Source organism: Zonotrichia leucophrys, chromosome 1 (assembly GCF_028769735.1).
Source record: "Zonotrichia leucophrys gambelii isolate GWCS_2022_RI chromosome 1, RI_Zleu_2.0, whole genome shotgun sequence".
Taxonomy (NCBI): Eukaryota; Metazoa; Chordata; class Aves; order Passeriformes; family Passerellidae; genus Zonotrichia; species Zonotrichia leucophrys.
In genome coordinates this window covers 40,608,250-40,626,524 of record NC_088169.1, presented here as the reverse complement: position 1 = coordinate 40,626,524, position 18,275 = coordinate 40,608,250, and the positions used below count along the sequence as shown (strand labels likewise).

Here is an 18,275-nt window from a genome sequence, read left to right as displayed (position 1 = left end):
GGTCCTCTGTAATCATGCATTAGAGGTGGCAGGAAGCCCTTGCATACAATTTGTCCATGGCATGTGCTCAGTGCAGTTCCCAGCACATCTGCACAGCACAGCTAAAAACAGGAAACACATTTGTGCTATACCTTCAGCTCCTCCCCAGCAGCCTACAAAACCGATTTGGAATTGTCCTGATCTTTGCATCACACCTGTTCTTATCAGCACTCTGGATAACCTTCCAATGGTGACAGTTTAAAGGGAAAACATATTTCCTTTAAAGTCAGGTTAGTGTAAAACTCCTACAAACTGGTACCACACAGTTTAAAAAGTAACACAGAATGTCACAGAAAGTAGTGAGACCTAAAGAAGACATTGCCCAACTACATTAAAAGCACATTAAGAGGCAGGTGATGGGGTGCCACCCTGCAGGAGGATGGGAACTCACACTGAGCCAGCTGCTTTGCAGTGAGGTGCCAACACACCCAGCCTCACCTTCCCTCTCCACCTGCCCCTCTTGCACAGCAGGGGCAGAACACCCCAGTTAGGGCATTCCACAAAGATCAGTTCATCTTCTGTTCCCACAAGCTCACACAGAGTGATGGAGCTGCAAAGGAACCATGGCACTGCAGAGTGAAGTCACTGCTTTGTCACTACACAGAAGTGTTCTGTGCCCTAGCACATCATCCTTCAGTAAACTGCACAGCAACCACAAAGTGCAACTGCAGAGAAAATTAAGGTAAAAAAATAGATCTGAGAGTTATAAAAAAGCAAGCCTTCAGTTCAAATAACTGATTTTATTGTTTTTAAACAGTGAGTTTATTTACTGCCTAATCATGAAATCCCTGACAAATAAGCAGTTCTACTAATTTAAGGGTTTGCATAAATAGGGATAGCTTGTCATTTAGTATAGTCAAGACTGAGAGAAGTACTACCTGCACAGAAAAATCATCAGTGCAACATCGTAACACAGACATGTTTTAAGCATGAAAAAAACCTCTCAAAAATATCAATACACTTCCTCTGAGAAACTGAGGTGGTGCTTCTTTCAAATGAAGCTCCTCTTCTGTTATCAATATAGACCTGATTTTTAAAGCATCAATACTTTTTAATAGCAAATGATTGTACTTCTACATTCAAGATACAGCACACTTTTTTTCAGTGAATCTCAATTTAAGATAGTCTATATTTAAATAATCTGTATATTACATATAAAAATACACATCTCTACCATAAATGAGGTCTTGTCTTCTTCTAAATGCCCAAGCCTTTTGGCCACCTGCCCTCACCACAAGTCTTACTCATCTTAAGCTCTGACACATCAAGCAAATTCTTCTACTCAGAGAAGTACTTCCTCAACATACAGTCCTGGAACACAATTAAAATGCAACTCAAAACACATATATATAACTTTTCAAATGAGTGTTCAAAGAGTGTAGCTAAGAATTTAATTCAACTTGCTGATTGATAAATTCTTGACATTCAAGCCAGCAGCATAAGTTTCAACTTCCCCACTAAGTCTCAGAGTTCTGTGCATCTCCAATTAAGCTCACTTTAATTTCCAGTCCTTACATTAACAGATGACTAGGGAACAGCTTACACTGATCAATTTACATTTCCAGTGCAAACACACCTGTTGATTTCCTTGTGCAGTCACAGCACAGGGATCTATTGAAGGCTGAATGCTCTCATATTGAGACATCAACAGGTAAATTTCCATTGCACTGCATTCTGATGCCCATTTCACAAAAGCAGTGCTAAATTTGTTTCCTCAAAAGTGAGCCTATCCATAACACTTGAGAGCACAGTAAACAACATAATTAAAACTATTAATCTAAGTGGAGTTGTAAAACATTGCTCAGACTTTAGCATTGTTCAATTTATTTTAAATTTCCTTAGCCATAAAGGAAACCCGTTACCTCATTAGGTTGGCAAATGAGTAATGCCTGAAAGCATGGCCTCAAGATGAACACACACCCACATTTCTTCCAACTTTTGTTCCAACCTGGGCAGAAGTTTACTAGCTCTGTTAGCAAGACAGTGTCCTCTTACTGTTAAATTCTTAAATTAATAAATTAAGGCTATTAATATGCATAGACTAAGGGCTACCATGGTGATAGAAGTCCTGGAAGGAGACCTCACCAGCTTCCACAATGGTTAGAGTACCTGGGTTTCTTGTACCAAGCAAGGCAGATATGCCTGTATTTTAAATGTTAAGCCTTTCTGTTCCAAAGCTTCCATCCATATTTTTTTAAAAAAGTAAATATGTTAAGTTACTTCACAGTCATGCAAAGCATAAAGTCATCAATTTCCTCATTAAAAGAAGGCAAAAATGCTCTCTTAGCTACTGGAATAAGATGAACCTGAATATAGTCTTGGTGAAACCAACCAAGGTGAACCTCAGAGTAATACTGTGGGGGAAAAAAAAATATCAGCTACCTAATCAACTGTGCATACAACTAATGGACTAGTATTACTGTTTCCAACATCTATCACACCTGAAGTCTGCTATCTAGAAGCCCTCACAGGAATAGTGGAAATCTTAAAATTCCAAATTTCAAGAAGTAACTCTTCTCTGGAGAGGCAAGCAGCAGGACCCAGCACACAGCACTTGGGCTGTTTCTCAGTCTCTCTGTCCAACATCTATCCATTCTGGTAAAGACATGCACAGAGCTAGGCAGCAAGACCAAACAGTGAATCTATGGATGATTTCTCTTTTATGCCAAAAGACATTAGTTTTAATGATAAAAATAGGCATGATAAAGAAATACTTGCCACTGTCTCAGAATCTACACCTTAAGGAGATATTTCAGTATAAATGAAGGGAATAAACATGTTTCACTTAAACATGTTCAGGTGAAAAAAAAACAAACCTGTGTCTGAATTTCACAAGCTTCACAAATATCTGTTACTAAAACTGAACTACTTCAGAATTTGCATTGGCACAGTTTGAAACTGAAGATATGAAAGAACTCATTCTCTAGGAAAAACAATAATTTAAATTTAAAGCTTTGAGAGACCAGGTGTATGAAATTTAAAACAACTAGAAGTAGTACCATAAACAGAAAGTGATGCTCAGAATATAAGTAAAAAGAAAGAAATGTTAGAGAAACAGAATAAAATTGTGTCTGTGCTGAGGTACAAATAGAAGGTTCTATAATACAGGATTAACTCTTTCAATGGCAAATACTTCACATACAAAAATCTAGCCGAGATTCACTTACCACATAATTCAAACTTTACATGTAATAAAGGCAAGGCAATACTCAGTTATGGCCTGTCAAATGTTTACCTCACTAACATTATCTACAAAAGCACTTTACCATTTTGTACACAGTGATTCCTTATGCACACTGAAAGGCTTTCTTTTAAAAAAGACATTATATACATATCTGTACACAATTCCAACAACCATGCTCCATCTCTCAGTGGAATTCTTAAAGCAAGATACCTGAGGTTTCTCAATATCTTCAATTTCTCTATCACAAACCTAAATATACATTTCAGATTTTACAAAAGGACACCTCCCTGGAATATGTGAATTATAATTTTAAAAAATTATAGCTTTAAGGAGCTGAAAAAGACTGCCTCCATCCAAGAGACTTCATTTTCACTCTTAGAACGTCCTTCCTCCCAAGGACTTTCCAGAGACTGAGAGGCAGAACAGCATTAGGGTGCACGCCTTCAGTGCAGACACCATGGCATCTCTGCTGTCTTGGGAAAGCCAGGAAGGAAGAGCATGTCAGTAGGATGAAGAACTTCCTCCAGCTAGGGAATATCTGAAGAGGAAAAGAAACAGTTACTGTTGCAACTTTTAGAAAGGCATTCTACAAGAAGCAGCAATGAGGTGATTCCATTTTATGCTGTTGAAGTTCTGGCCTTTTTCCTTGCACAATGGCACTCACCACCACCACCACACGTTCAAGGAAGAGCCTTGGAACCAAACAATCCTGATAGAGTATCACTGCTTTCCTAACAAACAGCAACAGCCTGTGCTCAAATGTGTTACTGAGCAGCACTTAATGATGGAAGAACATTCAGTGACTCCAACTTCCCTACTCTGCAAGCTTACATCAAATCTTTTCAAAATATTACTGGGCCAGGACAACTCTATCTCTTGATCTAAGCAGATTCTTAAATCATCCAAAGAAATTTAAGTACACCTTTTAATAACAGTTAACAATTTAAGTTTCCAGTAAACTTCACCAAACATCCAAAATCAAAACTGGAGGGGGAAGGTAACCGGATTCACACACATTACAGGGCAGCTATTCTGAGGGTCCCAGTTATTTTATTCAGACAAGCTTACAAAATCCAGTTCTAACCAATCATAAGGGGGAGTGAAAATGTAATCAGAAACTTGTTGTTGAAAACCTACCTTCAGGAATTAGCTATCAAATTGAGAGGGTATTATACTGAATGACCTAATGATGTAATAGAGCATACTTTTTGCAGCACTCAAACAAGAAGGAATCATTTTTTCAGAATTTGACTAGCCTCAAGAAACAGGTTTATCCCCAGGGGAAACCTACTAAGCTATGGAATGATTCAAGCTCATTTTTAGTGGGACTTCTTGCTATTCATTCTTTCACTCCCTTTCTGGAGTCATTATCCCATACTAGCTGGAATACAATCCCTGAAAAATAGAGAAAGTTCACCCAGATGTGATCCACTGACAAACATTCTCTATGAATAATTTTTTCTCTCCTAGAAAGAGAATAGAGTGCTTGCCTTCACTGCTCTAAGACATTATGACCAAGAAAAACAGTAACAGTCCAAGGAAGCAGAACAGAAGGAAAGCAATGCTAAACAGGTATATAAAGGGTTCTGAAATCTTTCTCACAGGACAAAAATTATGAATGTTGTTGTTGTGACAGAACAAGTAAGATGACTCCCAGCATCCCCAAAAATGCCCATGTCTTGGCACTGTCTCCACATGGCCATTTTCAGCCTCAACTGCAGCATCAAGTCTTTGAGGTTTCCGGTTCCAGGAAGATCCTGTACCAGACTGATAAAAATACGACACTGAAATATTAGCTGATGAAAGACTGGATTCAATTTTGGAACCCCTAATGGAAACAACCGAGATGGAAGCTCCAGCAACTCTTTCAATTCTGCCAGGACCAAATGAGACAGGACAGGACATCTGGCATTGGAAGTAACCTTTCAGCACTAAAGATGCTGACTGGGCTTCATTCTTAACAGCCCATAAAGCAACAAACATGATTGCTTGCAAGTTTCTTGGCATTGGTTTTTACTGAAGGAGAAAGTGTCAGCCTGGAAATCCTGTGCTTCAACCTCAAAGCTGTGAATTCCTAAACTTTACCAAGCTGTGGTTAGAGACAGTGTAAGGAAGACACTTGCTCCGGGTGATCTTTTTCCACATAGTGGTCCATGATTAATCATTGACATGAGTTTTTTCTAGTACCAAGCAATCCAATCTAGCTGCTGTGAATTTCACAGCAGCTGTGGGCTCCTAGATTCAATGTTACATTTATAGCCTCTTCCAGCAGCAATTCTGACATTTATACCTCTTACCTTTTCTTGTGCAGCATTTAAAGGAACAGAAAATTGATTATTTGTTCCTAACAAATTCCTAAGGAAGGCAGTTTGAAAATCTCATTAAATTTGGCCTTTTGAAGTAAGACCAAATACTGGTTTTGGAGGTGTCACCCAAAGGCCATTACAGACTGTCTTGAATGAACAAGGAACCACTGACCATGTGAGTGAGGGAAATACAGACCAACTGAACAGTCAATTTCTCCATGTGGGTAAAAGAACCTAAGAGTGACACAGAGTGCTCTCTGCAACACACACCCAGAAACCAAGGAAGTGTGTATCCTTTACATGAACTGCAAAGGGAAAAGCCTGTCCAGTCTCATTTGACACACAATATGCACACCAACAGGATGAACATGCATATGTGCTATCACCCAAAGCAAGAAATCAGAACTGCTGACACAATTAGGTGTTTTTCCAGTAAGCAAACACAACTGCACAAACGGCAGGCACAAGTGGTTTTCTTCCCCATTAGAAACAAAAATTAATTCTTCAATTCAACATAAGCCAAATATTTACAGAATCAGATTTGCAGTTTTCTGTAAGCCATACTGCAACAGTTTAATTACCTCTGAATCCTCTGCACAAGGTGTGACACCATGGTATCTGCAATGCCTGGACAAGCCTCTTCAGCTAAATAAACTGCCTTCCTCAGCTCTTCTATGGAATCTGTGTTACCACCACACACCTCACTCTTCTCTTTCAACTGAAAGGGAAGCAGGAAGAAATATAATAATGAGATATTAAGAAGTATTTCCATACACAATATAATGCAGAAACTTGTTAAGAAGTGACCATCAGTGTTCACAATGTCAGCATTTGACTTTCATCATACACCCTCACATACTGAAGACTTTTTTTAAGCAGAAGTTTGTCTTTACTTATCAGGATGTCATTCATCTTCACACATCCTTTTCAGCATGCTCACAGTCAAAAATGACAACAAAGTATCCCAAGGGAAAAAAGCAGTATTTACCCCTAGCTGTTAGTTACAAGATGTGCTTCCTATACTTTAGTATCCATACTTGCACACCTATAGTTTATACACATACACTGCAGTCATTTTATCAACTTTTTAAATAATGGCATCTTCATAAATTCTTCTCTTATACTTCATATATTCTTTTTCAAAGTTGTTTTTAAGTATTTGGGGGGAGAGTATAAAAAATATAAAATTCAGAATAGGAACAAAAACCAGTTTTCAACACTGAAATTCAAAAGTGAAATTCTTGATGATCTGGTCCACAACAGTATCTTGGAACAGATCTTGAGCTTGAAATTTGTAATAAGACAAATACATAAAGCAGTGTCAAAAATAGAATGCTTCAACCCAAATATTTACACACCTTTTACTTGTCATGTTCATTGCTTCAGGCCAGCATGGCTGATGTTACTACCATGCATATCAAGTATTGTTAGAAGCAAAATACAGATCTCAGAAGCAGACATACCAAGCTAAAACTTAACACAGCAAGTTCAAAATGGGTAGTAGCAATCTCAGGTATCATTCATAATACTTTCCATTTCTTTTTCAGATAAACCCTGGAATTGTTAAGTTTTAAAGCTATAACTTACCTCTGCAAATAAAGGGGATATAATTGTAGACAGACATTGGGATAGAGGCCTCTTTGGGATATCCTTTTCCTTTAAAGAAAAAAAAAATCTGACCAATTTTATTTTTGAAAAAAAGCATCCTCATTGTATGCTAATTAAAGACAAAATGTAGTTCCAACATGCTACACTTTATGAAAGCTCTGTTTCCATATATGGAAAATGTTCTACAACATACTATTCCAAAGCACTGTGGAAAATAAAGGCTGAATTAAAATTTGAGACTGCAGCACCTCAAATACATGCAAGCTCAAAATTAGAAGGGAAAAAAAAACCCAAACCACAAACCAAAACTACCAAACTCCCACAATTCTACTAAGCATTAACTAAGTCATAAATGTGTTGATATTTACTAGGTTCATCCTGGATGATACAATATTTTTCTTCTATTTCTCCAGAATTTTCAGAGCCAGCAAAGCAACAACCTGCTGTGGCCACACAGGTTGCAGAAAATACAATGGAGCAATTCCTAAACATTCTTTATTCTAGGTTGTTTGGGTTTGGAAATATTTTTTTTTTTTTTGACACAGGCACATTTTGTTCTTTGTTACATTGTTCTCTTTTTCCTTAAAAGACCAAAATGCCTTCTCTAAAACTCTGAGCTAGATTTGCACTGCACTGGTTTTAGTTTACTATACAGAATGAGATTTTAAAAATACAATATTGCCTGGTCTTCCTCCAGTGGTTATATTTCAAACTAGAGAAATATTTTGGTATGTATTTTGTCAACTACAAAAAAAGACACATTAAAAGAATGCTCGAACTTCAAGACTTACTCAGAAAGTTTTGTGAAAGACAACTGTAGAAAACACATTTTTAGCAAAAGTACTGGAAGTTTCACAATATAAATGCTTTTAAAGGCATAAAATAAAATCACCCCACTAAATTATTAAAGCAGAATTATCTCCTTGTATTATGAAGTCAATATTTTGAGCACCTTATTTCTTTGCAACTCCAAAGGCTGGGCTGCTCCATTCTCTAGATTCTTGGGGTCTTTTTCTCTTATTGTAAAGATCCACTCTTCTGTGTCACTCCCACCTGAAGCCTGACCATCTGCTTCACTTCAAGGGAAAGGAAAAAAAAAATCAATTTTCATTACCTACACCTTACTGCTGATGTTCATTAAATATACACACTAAATATAAAAACTCAGTAAAGACCAAGATCAGGATTCTATTGTGCAGGCCATTACATATAAAGACAAGTATGAAAATTAAGGTAACTTTTTTTTTTTGGGTAAATTAAAAATTTAAACCAAGATGCTCCACCAGATTTAAGGAAGTGAAGCATTACAGAGTGAAAACGTTTTCCCAAGTCATATAAACAAGTTACATGAAGTGTTTTATTGCTATCTGAAAACTGGCTTTAGCAGAGTACCTCAACTCATTAGGAAAAGGGGATGAAATTAGAAAACTGAATTCACTTTTCTTGCCTAGAAAAATAGCTAAGACATTGGAACTGTGGTCACTGGAAGGCATGAAGTCATTAATACTGTAAAGAAATAGCTGTAATGTCACCCAAGAAATAACCTGATGCTTGCCATTAGCATGCAGCTTGGAATTGCAGAGAATAGTTGTGTTTCCTTTACTATGAGGTATTTAATCCATTTGTGAATAAGTTGTGGCAACCTCTTCACCTGAATCTCATTTGCACGGTGTTTCTTGGCTGTGCAGCTTGAGACCTGGGCTCCTGTCTAGGAAGAACCCTGGACCCTACATAAAAAGAAGGCAGCATAGAATATGGGCCAGGAGAGATTTTCCTCAGTGACTGTTACTTGCACAAAATCCCTGCCAATACTAAAATTGAGACTGCAAGGCCACTAAGTTGAAAAGCTGCAAATAACTGAATACAGCAATACATGTGCTAAAAATAACTCCTTGGCTCCTAAAGGACGATATTTTATAGACTCCTCAAACTCACGTGTCCGAGTCATCAGAACTGGAGTCGTCATGGCTTTGCTCAGACTTCCATCTCTTATGCCTGTCAATGAGGTCAGCCAAGTAAGATGTTTTCTTGGAGTTTCGTAAAATGAACTTGTGTTTTAGAAGCTCTTTTGCAGTAGGTCTCTTAAAAGAAAAAAAGAGAGAGTTGGGGTTTTTTTACTATGTTTAAGTGTTGAGTGACTCACTACAAAAACAAATCCAGAGTTTAGTCTTGATACAAATGAGATTTTAAATATATACAGTAACTAAAAATATACCTGTCACTTATGTCACACCATATTAGAGAAGCTGAATGACACTTACTCATGCAATCCATGTAAAGCAGTCAAGTTCTCTACTACACACTGACAAACATGAAACTCACAAAGCTTGGGTCCTTGTTTAAGCAGGCCTCGACAAATTCTTTGAGGGATTTACTGAAGTTTCCTTCCAGCGTTGGTGGATTGTTCTTAGGAATGAGGAACAAAACTTTCATTGGATGTAATTCTGAATGAGGTGGCTCTCCTTTTGCAAGTTCTATGGCTGTTATTCCTAATGACCAGATATCTGCCTGTAAGAAAGAATGCTTTTAAGATGAGGTTGGAGAAAGAGAAGAAAAGAAAGTGTTGGCTTGCTGCTCTGGTTTAACCAGCAACTCACATCTGCTTGCTCACACCGTCCCCTGGTGGAATGGGGGAGGAAGAGAATTTGAAGGGTAACGGGAGAAAACTTGTGGGTTATGAACAGTTTAATAATTGAAATAAAATAACAATAATAATAAACTACAATGGAAAAGAAAATAAAGAGAGAGAACTAACACCCAAGAAAGGCAAGTGACGTAAGTGGAAAGAGCTGTTCTCCACCAACAGAAAGATGCTCAGCCAGTCCCTGAGCAGCAGGGACTTCCCCCTGGTTTCATTGCTGAGCATGCGGCCACATGGTGAGGAATATCCCTCTGGTCAGCCGGGATCATCTGTCCTGGCTGAGTCCTCTCCCAATTCCCTGTGCACCCCCAGCCTGCCCAGTGGTGGGTGAAAAGCAGGAGAGGCCTTGACTCTGTGCAAGGACTGTTCAGCAATCAGGAAAACATCCCTGAGCTGTCAGCACTTGCAGCATACACCCAAAACACAGCCACAAACAAGATACTGTGAAGAAATTAATTTTACCCCAGTCACAACCATCACACTTGTAAAGGTAGATTTTCAAGCTTTACTGTAAATAACTTCCTGTGCAAATTGGTTTTGTTACCATTGTTTTATGTGATTAGCCTCATAGCCCAAGTAAACAGAGCTTCTTGGTTGTCTCCACTCTTCTGTATAAAAGTTATACTAAGCAGAGTTTAAATTTTTTTGAAATCAATACTACTATACCAAAAAGCAATGGCAGAGTTGTTATAAACCATCATTTTATCTACCATATTCAAGCACACTCTGTAAATATGGGGTAAGTCTAAAATATTTACATAAAGTGTTTTAACTTGCACAAGATTTTTCCTCAACATAAATTAGCTAGTACAACCGTCAGAAGTTTAATACATTAGAATATAACTTCCCTGGAGCTCAACACTGGTTTTATTTATCATTCTTATTCACAGACTAGAGAAATGCAGTCTTGTACAGTAATATTCAGCTTTTTGGTCCAAGTAGCCTCTAAAAGTTTTCACCATCAAAATGTGCTACTCTTTCTAGGGAATGCTGTCTCCCTTGACACAAATCTTATTGCAAATCTGCCTGAAGTAATGTGAAGCAATGCATTGTAATTCTCTTAGGTTTTGCTGAAATCACAGACCCAAAAGTCAAGAGAATGGATCATAAACCTGTCAGAAAGGTAAAATAAAAAAATTTTCACAGAAATGTCTGTTCCAAGTACAAGATACCAATTAAAATATTTATGTTTGGTTTTTTCCTGTTTCTTTTTAAGTGAAAGCAGAACAAAGACTTATTCTCAGGAAAACAGGAAAGATCTGACATCTGACATAAGCTGTCTGGTTTTACTCCCAAACAGAGCAGTTGGAATTTTGATATGCTGTAAACAAAACTATTTCCAGGTACTGGACAGAGCAGAGATTTCATTCATCACTGCTGCCTTTACAAAGTACCCCTGAACCCCACCTGTGTCACCCCTGTGGATTCTCAGGGTTATCCCTGACAGACTTGTACACATCCATTCCACTATCACAGCCACAGTGCCTGGCCCAAAACAAGCTCCTCCTTCCTTGTTCAGACAGTATCCTACTGTTAAGAGCTTAGTTACTTAATTTTGCAAGTAAGAATGGAAAAAAAAAAAAAACACAGAGTCAATTAGCATACCATTGAATTTATGAAATGCCATTTTGTTAGCCCATGTTACAGAACAGTTCCTGAGCACAAAGAATTACATAAGCACATGAGCCCTGAGTTTCATTTATCTTAATAATAAGAGCATTATCAGCTAAGCTCTCCTCAAGCCTAATTATGAGTAACTTCCCTCTAGCAGGAAAGCTTTTCCTGGTTACAAAAGAAAAATGTCACCTGTGAAGATGAGTCTTCATGATAACAACTGAGTATTATTATTTCCAATTTATTCAGAATTTCAGTTTCTCAAGAGTGAAGTGTTAAAGCCACATAAATGGATACTTTTCCTCTTCCAGACTTTCAGTCACAGGTGGAGAATGTGTATATGAAGTATAAACACCAAATTTACATGTGTTTGAGTGCACAGACTTCCACCTGCACACACATATATGTATATAAATACTTCCTTTGTTCTCATGTACTTATAACTCTACTGCTAGTGACCTTCCTCTACAAAATGAACAAAAAAGTGCAACAAACCATGGCTGGTATAGTCATGCACACTAGACTCTTTGAAGTCCCAGATGGGTTTTGGAAACCCATCATCAAAAATAACTAACCCCATATTCCTCTGGAACCATATCCTCCCCTTTCACAGATAGGAAAGGAAGTACCAATTGCACATGTACCCAATTAGGCATTTCTGGGATGGACTTGACTGTGACAGTGAAACCCCAGAACAAGCACAAATAGTTCTCCAAATGGAGAGGGATAAGCATGACCTCAGGATGTGGTGACAGTCCATTCACATGTTGCAATTTTTAAAGTTTCAAATCTTGAACAGAAATTCTTCTTCCAAGTTCAGATGACAGTCACCAACTCACTGGTAACTACTATTTACTGCAATACTGCCATAAGCCTTTCCTCTTCTAATCTAATGAGTAAAATTCAGTCTGGCTTTGAAGTTCTTGTAATTCAAAGAAACAGGCTATGTGCAAAAGAAAGACACTTTCAAATTAAATATCTACTTTTTACAGTACAAGTTTTACAGTAGAAAGAACAGAGAACTAGATATATGAAAATGAAGCATGTTAAGAAAACATGTTTTCAGATAAGACAGGAATCAAAACAGGAAGCAGAAGCACTGGCAAAACCTAGAGCCCTTTCAAGCTTTTATTGGGAATCCTCATCAAGTATCCAAGACTCTTATGTCCATATGACATTGCAGACTGAAACAGCCAGAATGGAAAACGTAAGAGCTGAATCATACTTTGTCCAAGTGATGGTCACTCCCAGGAGCCAAACCTCAAAAAAACAAAAAGCCCAACCCCAACCAACCAAAAACAAAACAAATAAACTAACTAAAAATCCCCCACAAAAACACACAAAGGGAAAAAACAACTACCACCATTCAAAAAATGTTTACTCAACTTTAAATTGGGATTTGGGGGTTATTTAAGCTTCTATAGGTTCCACAGTGTTTTGCTTGTTATAGCCTCTTTACAGAAAGATATCAAATAGGGAATTAAGCAATAGTACAGCCTAGACCAGAATCAGCCTTGGCAAATGGAAAGAAACATCCCAACCTGTCCCATTGCATGGAGATACAACCAATCAACAAATCCCTAAAGGGAAATCAGAGGAGATGGGCAAGGAAGATGAGCTCAGGGAAGAACATAATGAAATACTGATTATTGTAATAAAGACAGTTTATCTTAACACAAATTGGGCTTGAGGGTGACCTTTGTTTCAGACCTACAGCTGCAGCAGTGGGCTGGGCAAAGATACATGGGTGCCTTTCCTGATACATGAGGGTCCTGCTGAGCTAGCCAGGCCGTGTGGGGCAGGGAGAAGGCAGGGGCAGCAAAGAGCTGTAGATGTACCTCAAACCAACAGAAGCATAAAAAACAAGTAACCAACACAAAGAACTTTGAAAAAAAGCAATAGGCTTGAAGTGGCTCTAGTGGGCATATTCCTTCCTGGCAAGTAGGGACACACAGTGCCATACTGGTGAGAATACAGAGAACAGTCATGGAATCACATTTCTATTGTGACCCAGCTATGTATTACAATTGGTTTTTTGTGCTTGTCTTGAGATTTCAGTATGCTGATGTGCCACTCTCCTAGATCAAAATCCTGTATATAGATAAATTTGGTACTTAATATCAACACCTCCCAAATGGCAAATCTGAAAGAACACGGTCAGAGCAGCACATTTTGCCAGAGATGAGTAACAGCCCTTTCAAACAACACTTTCACATCCACCAAATCCATATTCTTCAACTGTGTTGCTGGCTATTTTTTTTTTCTAAAAGCAAGAGGAAGAATATTAACATTATGAATATATTCGCACTCTTCTACTTTTTCTAAATATCTGCACTCTTCTACTTTTAAAACAGCCAAAAATACTCATCGATAGAGTGGGAAAAAAAGGTGATGAGATGCACTCGTGAGTACTGTATCATTTCTTGCCATCTGGATTGTCTTAATAAACTAGAAAACGTAAACTTTAGATACAAATTAGGAAACCTTTCCTCACCAACAGCTTTTAGCTGCTAGGTGTCATCTGAACACATCCTCATGTAGACACAGCCAAAGTTATTAGCTGCATTCTGAAGACCAACCTATGCAATTTGATTCAGAAAAAGGAAGGAACTTTAGTAATGCATTGAAGTAGCTCACCTTTGAATCATATGCTGATTGCTTTATTACTTCAGGTGCCATCCAAAATGGTGTTCCCACAAAGGTATTTCTCTTTATCTGTGTATCTGTTAGCTGCCCAGCTACTCCAAAATCTGCCAGTTTTACTTCCCCTTGTTCTGACAGCAATACATTAGCAGCTGGAATAAAGAAGAAGAAATACCTGAAATGAAGATATTTGATACCATTTGACAATGTAAGGGTGCTCATACAGGTTTGCATGAGTTCTTCTGATATTCTTTCATCACAAATAAAACAATTTACCTTTAATATCTCTGTGGATTTTCTTTTCCGAATGCAAGTAATCAAGTCCTTTGAGTATCTCCCTCAATATTGTAGCAATCTGAGTTTCATCAAGTGAGCCAGGCTCTAACTAGGAGATGCAAGAAATGTTTAAATATGTATAAAAAAAGGACAAACAGAGAACAAAAATAACACTGTGACTATAAAAAGAAACGACTCCTTCTGTCAGCCCTCAAAACTTCCAATTTTCTAACTTCATAATGGGAGACAAAATACTCTTTTTTAAAACACATAGTTCTAAACTAAATGGCTTAATGAACAACAGGCAAAGAAATAATTTATTTTAAATATTATGTAAAATTTGTTAAAGGTGCCATAAAGACAGAGCCTCGAGTTTTTGCTTTGTGGTCAGATATACTATGACATTGAAAAGCATCTGATTGTTAACATTACACTGAACTTAGATGTCCAACTCCACAGACCCTATGTGGACCCAAATCTCAAAGCCTGAGCAAGAAGCTAAGACATTCAAGGTACTACATCCATCAGTCTGTGACTACATACTGCACTGGACTTTGAGAAACGCTCTAAAACTCAATTCAAAATGACAGGCTGAAAGAATATTACCTTTAAAACATTAACTTTTTTCAAGTAATACTGGAAATATAAATCTGCTAATTGTTAAAAGATTCCAAGTAATTTTTCTTATGAGAGGAATCAGTAACATTACATGATCCCAAAGTACTTTACATGTCATATGAATTCTAAAAGTGAGAATAACAGAGGAAAGGCCACTACCCAGAGAGACAATAAGGGCATCTTAAACCCTGTCCTTAAACAATAAGGGCATCTCCAGGGAGACACTGAAACTTTGTGTCCAACAGTTAATATTGGAAATATTCCACTATTCTAGTTTACTGCACAACAGCACTCACTGAATCACAATCAAAACGTTGTACCTCTAAAGCTTCATTCTGGGAGAAGGAAAGACTTTCAGATAAGGATTTTCAGATAAAAATTAAAAATAGTACATCCCTCAGAAATCCTCATGCATAGCAACAGAGGTAATATTTCATGTAACAATGCATTTGCTTTATCTTTGCAGCTTTAGTTATAATCTTTATTGGCTTTTCCTTAGCTCTGATAATACACACAATATTACCACTGAAACCCACTAAGACATTCTCAAAGCTTTGCTCCAGCCAGGCTGTGAGCACCAGTTTGAGACTTGGTAACATGACACAGCACATCTAATGGGGGAAAACCTCTTATGTCAGCTTCAGCTCACCTTAGTGAGGAGGAATTACTGAAAACAGAGTAAATCTGAGAAGACTGGCACTTGTACCTTGGTCACAAACTTGAACTATACTCAAAGTTTGACCAAAAATGTACATGCAGTTGCACTATATGTACTTCTCCTTGTGAGGCAGGATTTTGAAATCATCCATACTCATGCATATTCAAGTACAGAAAACACCAAGCTAGAATGACACGTGTGCACTCAGAACATGGAATTCAAGGATCTCGGCAATCCTTGCCTTGAGTATGAAAACGTGGCAAAGCATGCCAGGCTCTAGTTGAGAACCATAATGTGCATGTTAGAACAAGGAAAACATACACCAGAACATAAACTGAAAATTAATGAAGCACACAAAAGGTGTTTAATAGACACTTAGAGGATGATTTAATTTCTGGGGTGAAATTTCTTCAATAATATTTTAAGATGTGAACATGTACTTTCTACTATTTCTAGGCAACAAACTTAGATAATAAACACACAGTGATCACACAAGTGAAATTTGTGAGATTTTAAAAAAAGAAGAAAACATGGAAACGTGTTTTCATTCTGCTCTCTTATACCTATACAAAGAAAGAAATAGCTAATTTATAAAAGCAAACACAATTTCTAATTGCTCTTCCGTCTGGAAGAAAAAAGTGATCACAACAATAAATCCAGATTTTTTATCGTATCTTTATGGGGAACTTAACAACCACTGAACTCCTAACAGATGTGGAATCTAAAGGTATAAATGCATTCAAAAATACAGAACTGCAGGAAGCCCACATTTAATACCCACTCCTGTGCTCTGGATGTCACCAGCAGAATCCCCTTGCTCCTTTTGCTCTTTCCTCAAGCATTTATCAGTTATCCTATCTGACAACTGCAAACTCTGCTACAAAGACATTCTGCCACAGTTTGAATAACAATTTTCACATACTTAAAACATGCATTATTATTTCTATAATAGTGTTTTTCAAATCCACAGTGAACATAAGGAGGTGTGTCATTTGGGAAGGGGCTTGGGTGCTTTTTAATAGCTGAATATCAGCATTCAGTTACAGAAAACATGATCTGCACTGTCCCCTTTGAATTCCAATTCAAACCTGGCTACTCCATCCCAGGTGCAGAATGAGGTCCTTGCTCCTGTTAAATTTCATACCCTTGATGATTGCACAGCCCTTTGGTCTATCCAGGGCTTCCTGCAAGGCCTCTCTACCCTCCATGGAGTCCAGAGCTGCTTCTGTTTCTCTGAAATACTATTTTTAATACCAGCCGAAATTGTATTTCTGTCTGTTTAGGCTTCAGAAAGACTTCAAACAAGGAACCTTTTGTTTATTTTCTTGGGGGAGGGGATGGTGAGGAAAATATATTAAAATGTATAAATTTGTATAAGGGTTCTGGTGGCAGAATTAAGAGATACAAAAATCTATTTTCAGGCACTAGTGCTCTCTGGCTGACTGAAGATTAGCATTCTAAGATGTTTATATCCTGCTTCCAATATTATGTTGCTTAGTTCCCTTCTATTTACACAAATAATCAGTCATGCCTCATGGAAAATAACATTTTTCTTGCATTGACAAATAATTTTATCGTTTCCTGAAAGTGAACATTGCCACAGTCAAGTGATCTATTATAGTTTCTAGAATTATAAGATAGGAATATAATTATGTGAAGTAAAAAAAAATGCATCATTTACTTACTAGATCAAGGGCAGAGCCTCCACCCAGATATTCCATTATTATCCATAATTTTGTGTCCTGCAAAACAAAAAAAACAAAAAAAAAAAAAAAAAGAAATGCATTAAGGTTAAAAAAAAAAAGTTGTAACTTGAGTAAATGGGACTTGTCCCATTCTTTTTGATGAAGAAATTATCCATAGTTTTGAAACATCACTAACATTTAGCTGTTCCTCAAAAATATCTCTGGATTATTTACTCAAGAGTGTGTGAGCATGGAGAAGAATGCATTTCAATTTTAAAATTCCAATTATGGACACTCCAAATATCAAATAGTGTTACATATAACATATTTCCTTTCCTTAAAAAATATCTCTATTTTGTTGATCATCTTTATTTGTACAGATACCTCAAAATATTTTCTTTAAGTAAGCTTGACTCCTGTCTAGTTTAAATTGAAATAGAATTTATTCTTCATTTTTTTGCACTGTTTCATTTTCTTGAACAGTCAAGTAGGTTTTCTCCACTAATGCTTATGCATCTGATATATGGTATAGAATTTTTGCACAATTTTGTTCAAGAAAGAAGAAGCAAAGTAGTAACGAAGACTGTTTAAAATGACTATAGCAACTTACTGGATTCAGCTAGTAAAAGAAAAGCTAACAACAACATCAAGCTACTATACTCCTAAAGAAGACCTTGGTACCACAAGACTGTTTAACACAAAATATACAACGCAGTGTGCTAAGAAAGACACTGGACCAAATCATTTCTTTCCACTGTTTGCAGCACATTTTTCCCAAATACACTAAGGAGAAGCAGTTAGTTCAGCTTTTCCTTACAGTACCAGCCTTAAAACACACAACAAAGCAAAGCCACAAATCTACTTGGTAGGTATTCAAATGAAATTGCTGCACAAAACACATTGGTGGTTTAGTTTTTATGGTTATCAAGTTATTTTACACTTAGTTAGTTTCACCTCTATGGTATGCACCAAACTTTCACAAGACCTCTAGCATAACAATATA

General features: G+C 37.2%; 1 protein-coding gene across 4 annotated transcripts in view; it reads right to left on the bottom strand.

The window, feature by feature from the left end:
• Positions 1-759: 759 nt before the first annotated feature.
• STK24 (serine/threonine kinase 24) overlaps positions 760-18,275 on the bottom strand; it is a 51,864-nt gene continuing 34,348 nt past the window's right edge. For all 4 annotated transcript variants that reach the window (XM_064712371.1, XM_064712380.1, XM_064712379.1 and 1 more), the window contains 9 exons: positions 17,273-17,329; positions 14,312-14,420; positions 14,030-14,187; positions 9,460-9,645; positions 9,073-9,218; positions 8,090-8,213; positions 7,117-7,185; positions 6,111-6,247; positions 760-3,761 (listed from right to left, as the gene is read on the bottom strand). In XM_064712371.1, the coding sequence (XP_064568441.1) occupies positions 3,725-3,761; positions 6,111-6,247; positions 7,117-7,185; positions 8,090-8,213; positions 9,073-9,218; positions 9,460-9,645; positions 14,030-14,187; positions 14,312-14,420; positions 17,273-17,329 (1,023 nt within the window). In that variant the 3' untranslated portion in view covers positions 760-3,724. The remainder of the gene's footprint in view (positions 3,762-6,110; positions 6,248-7,116; positions 7,186-8,089; positions 8,214-9,072; positions 9,219-9,459; positions 9,646-14,029; positions 14,188-14,311; positions 14,421-17,272; positions 17,330-18,275) is intronic.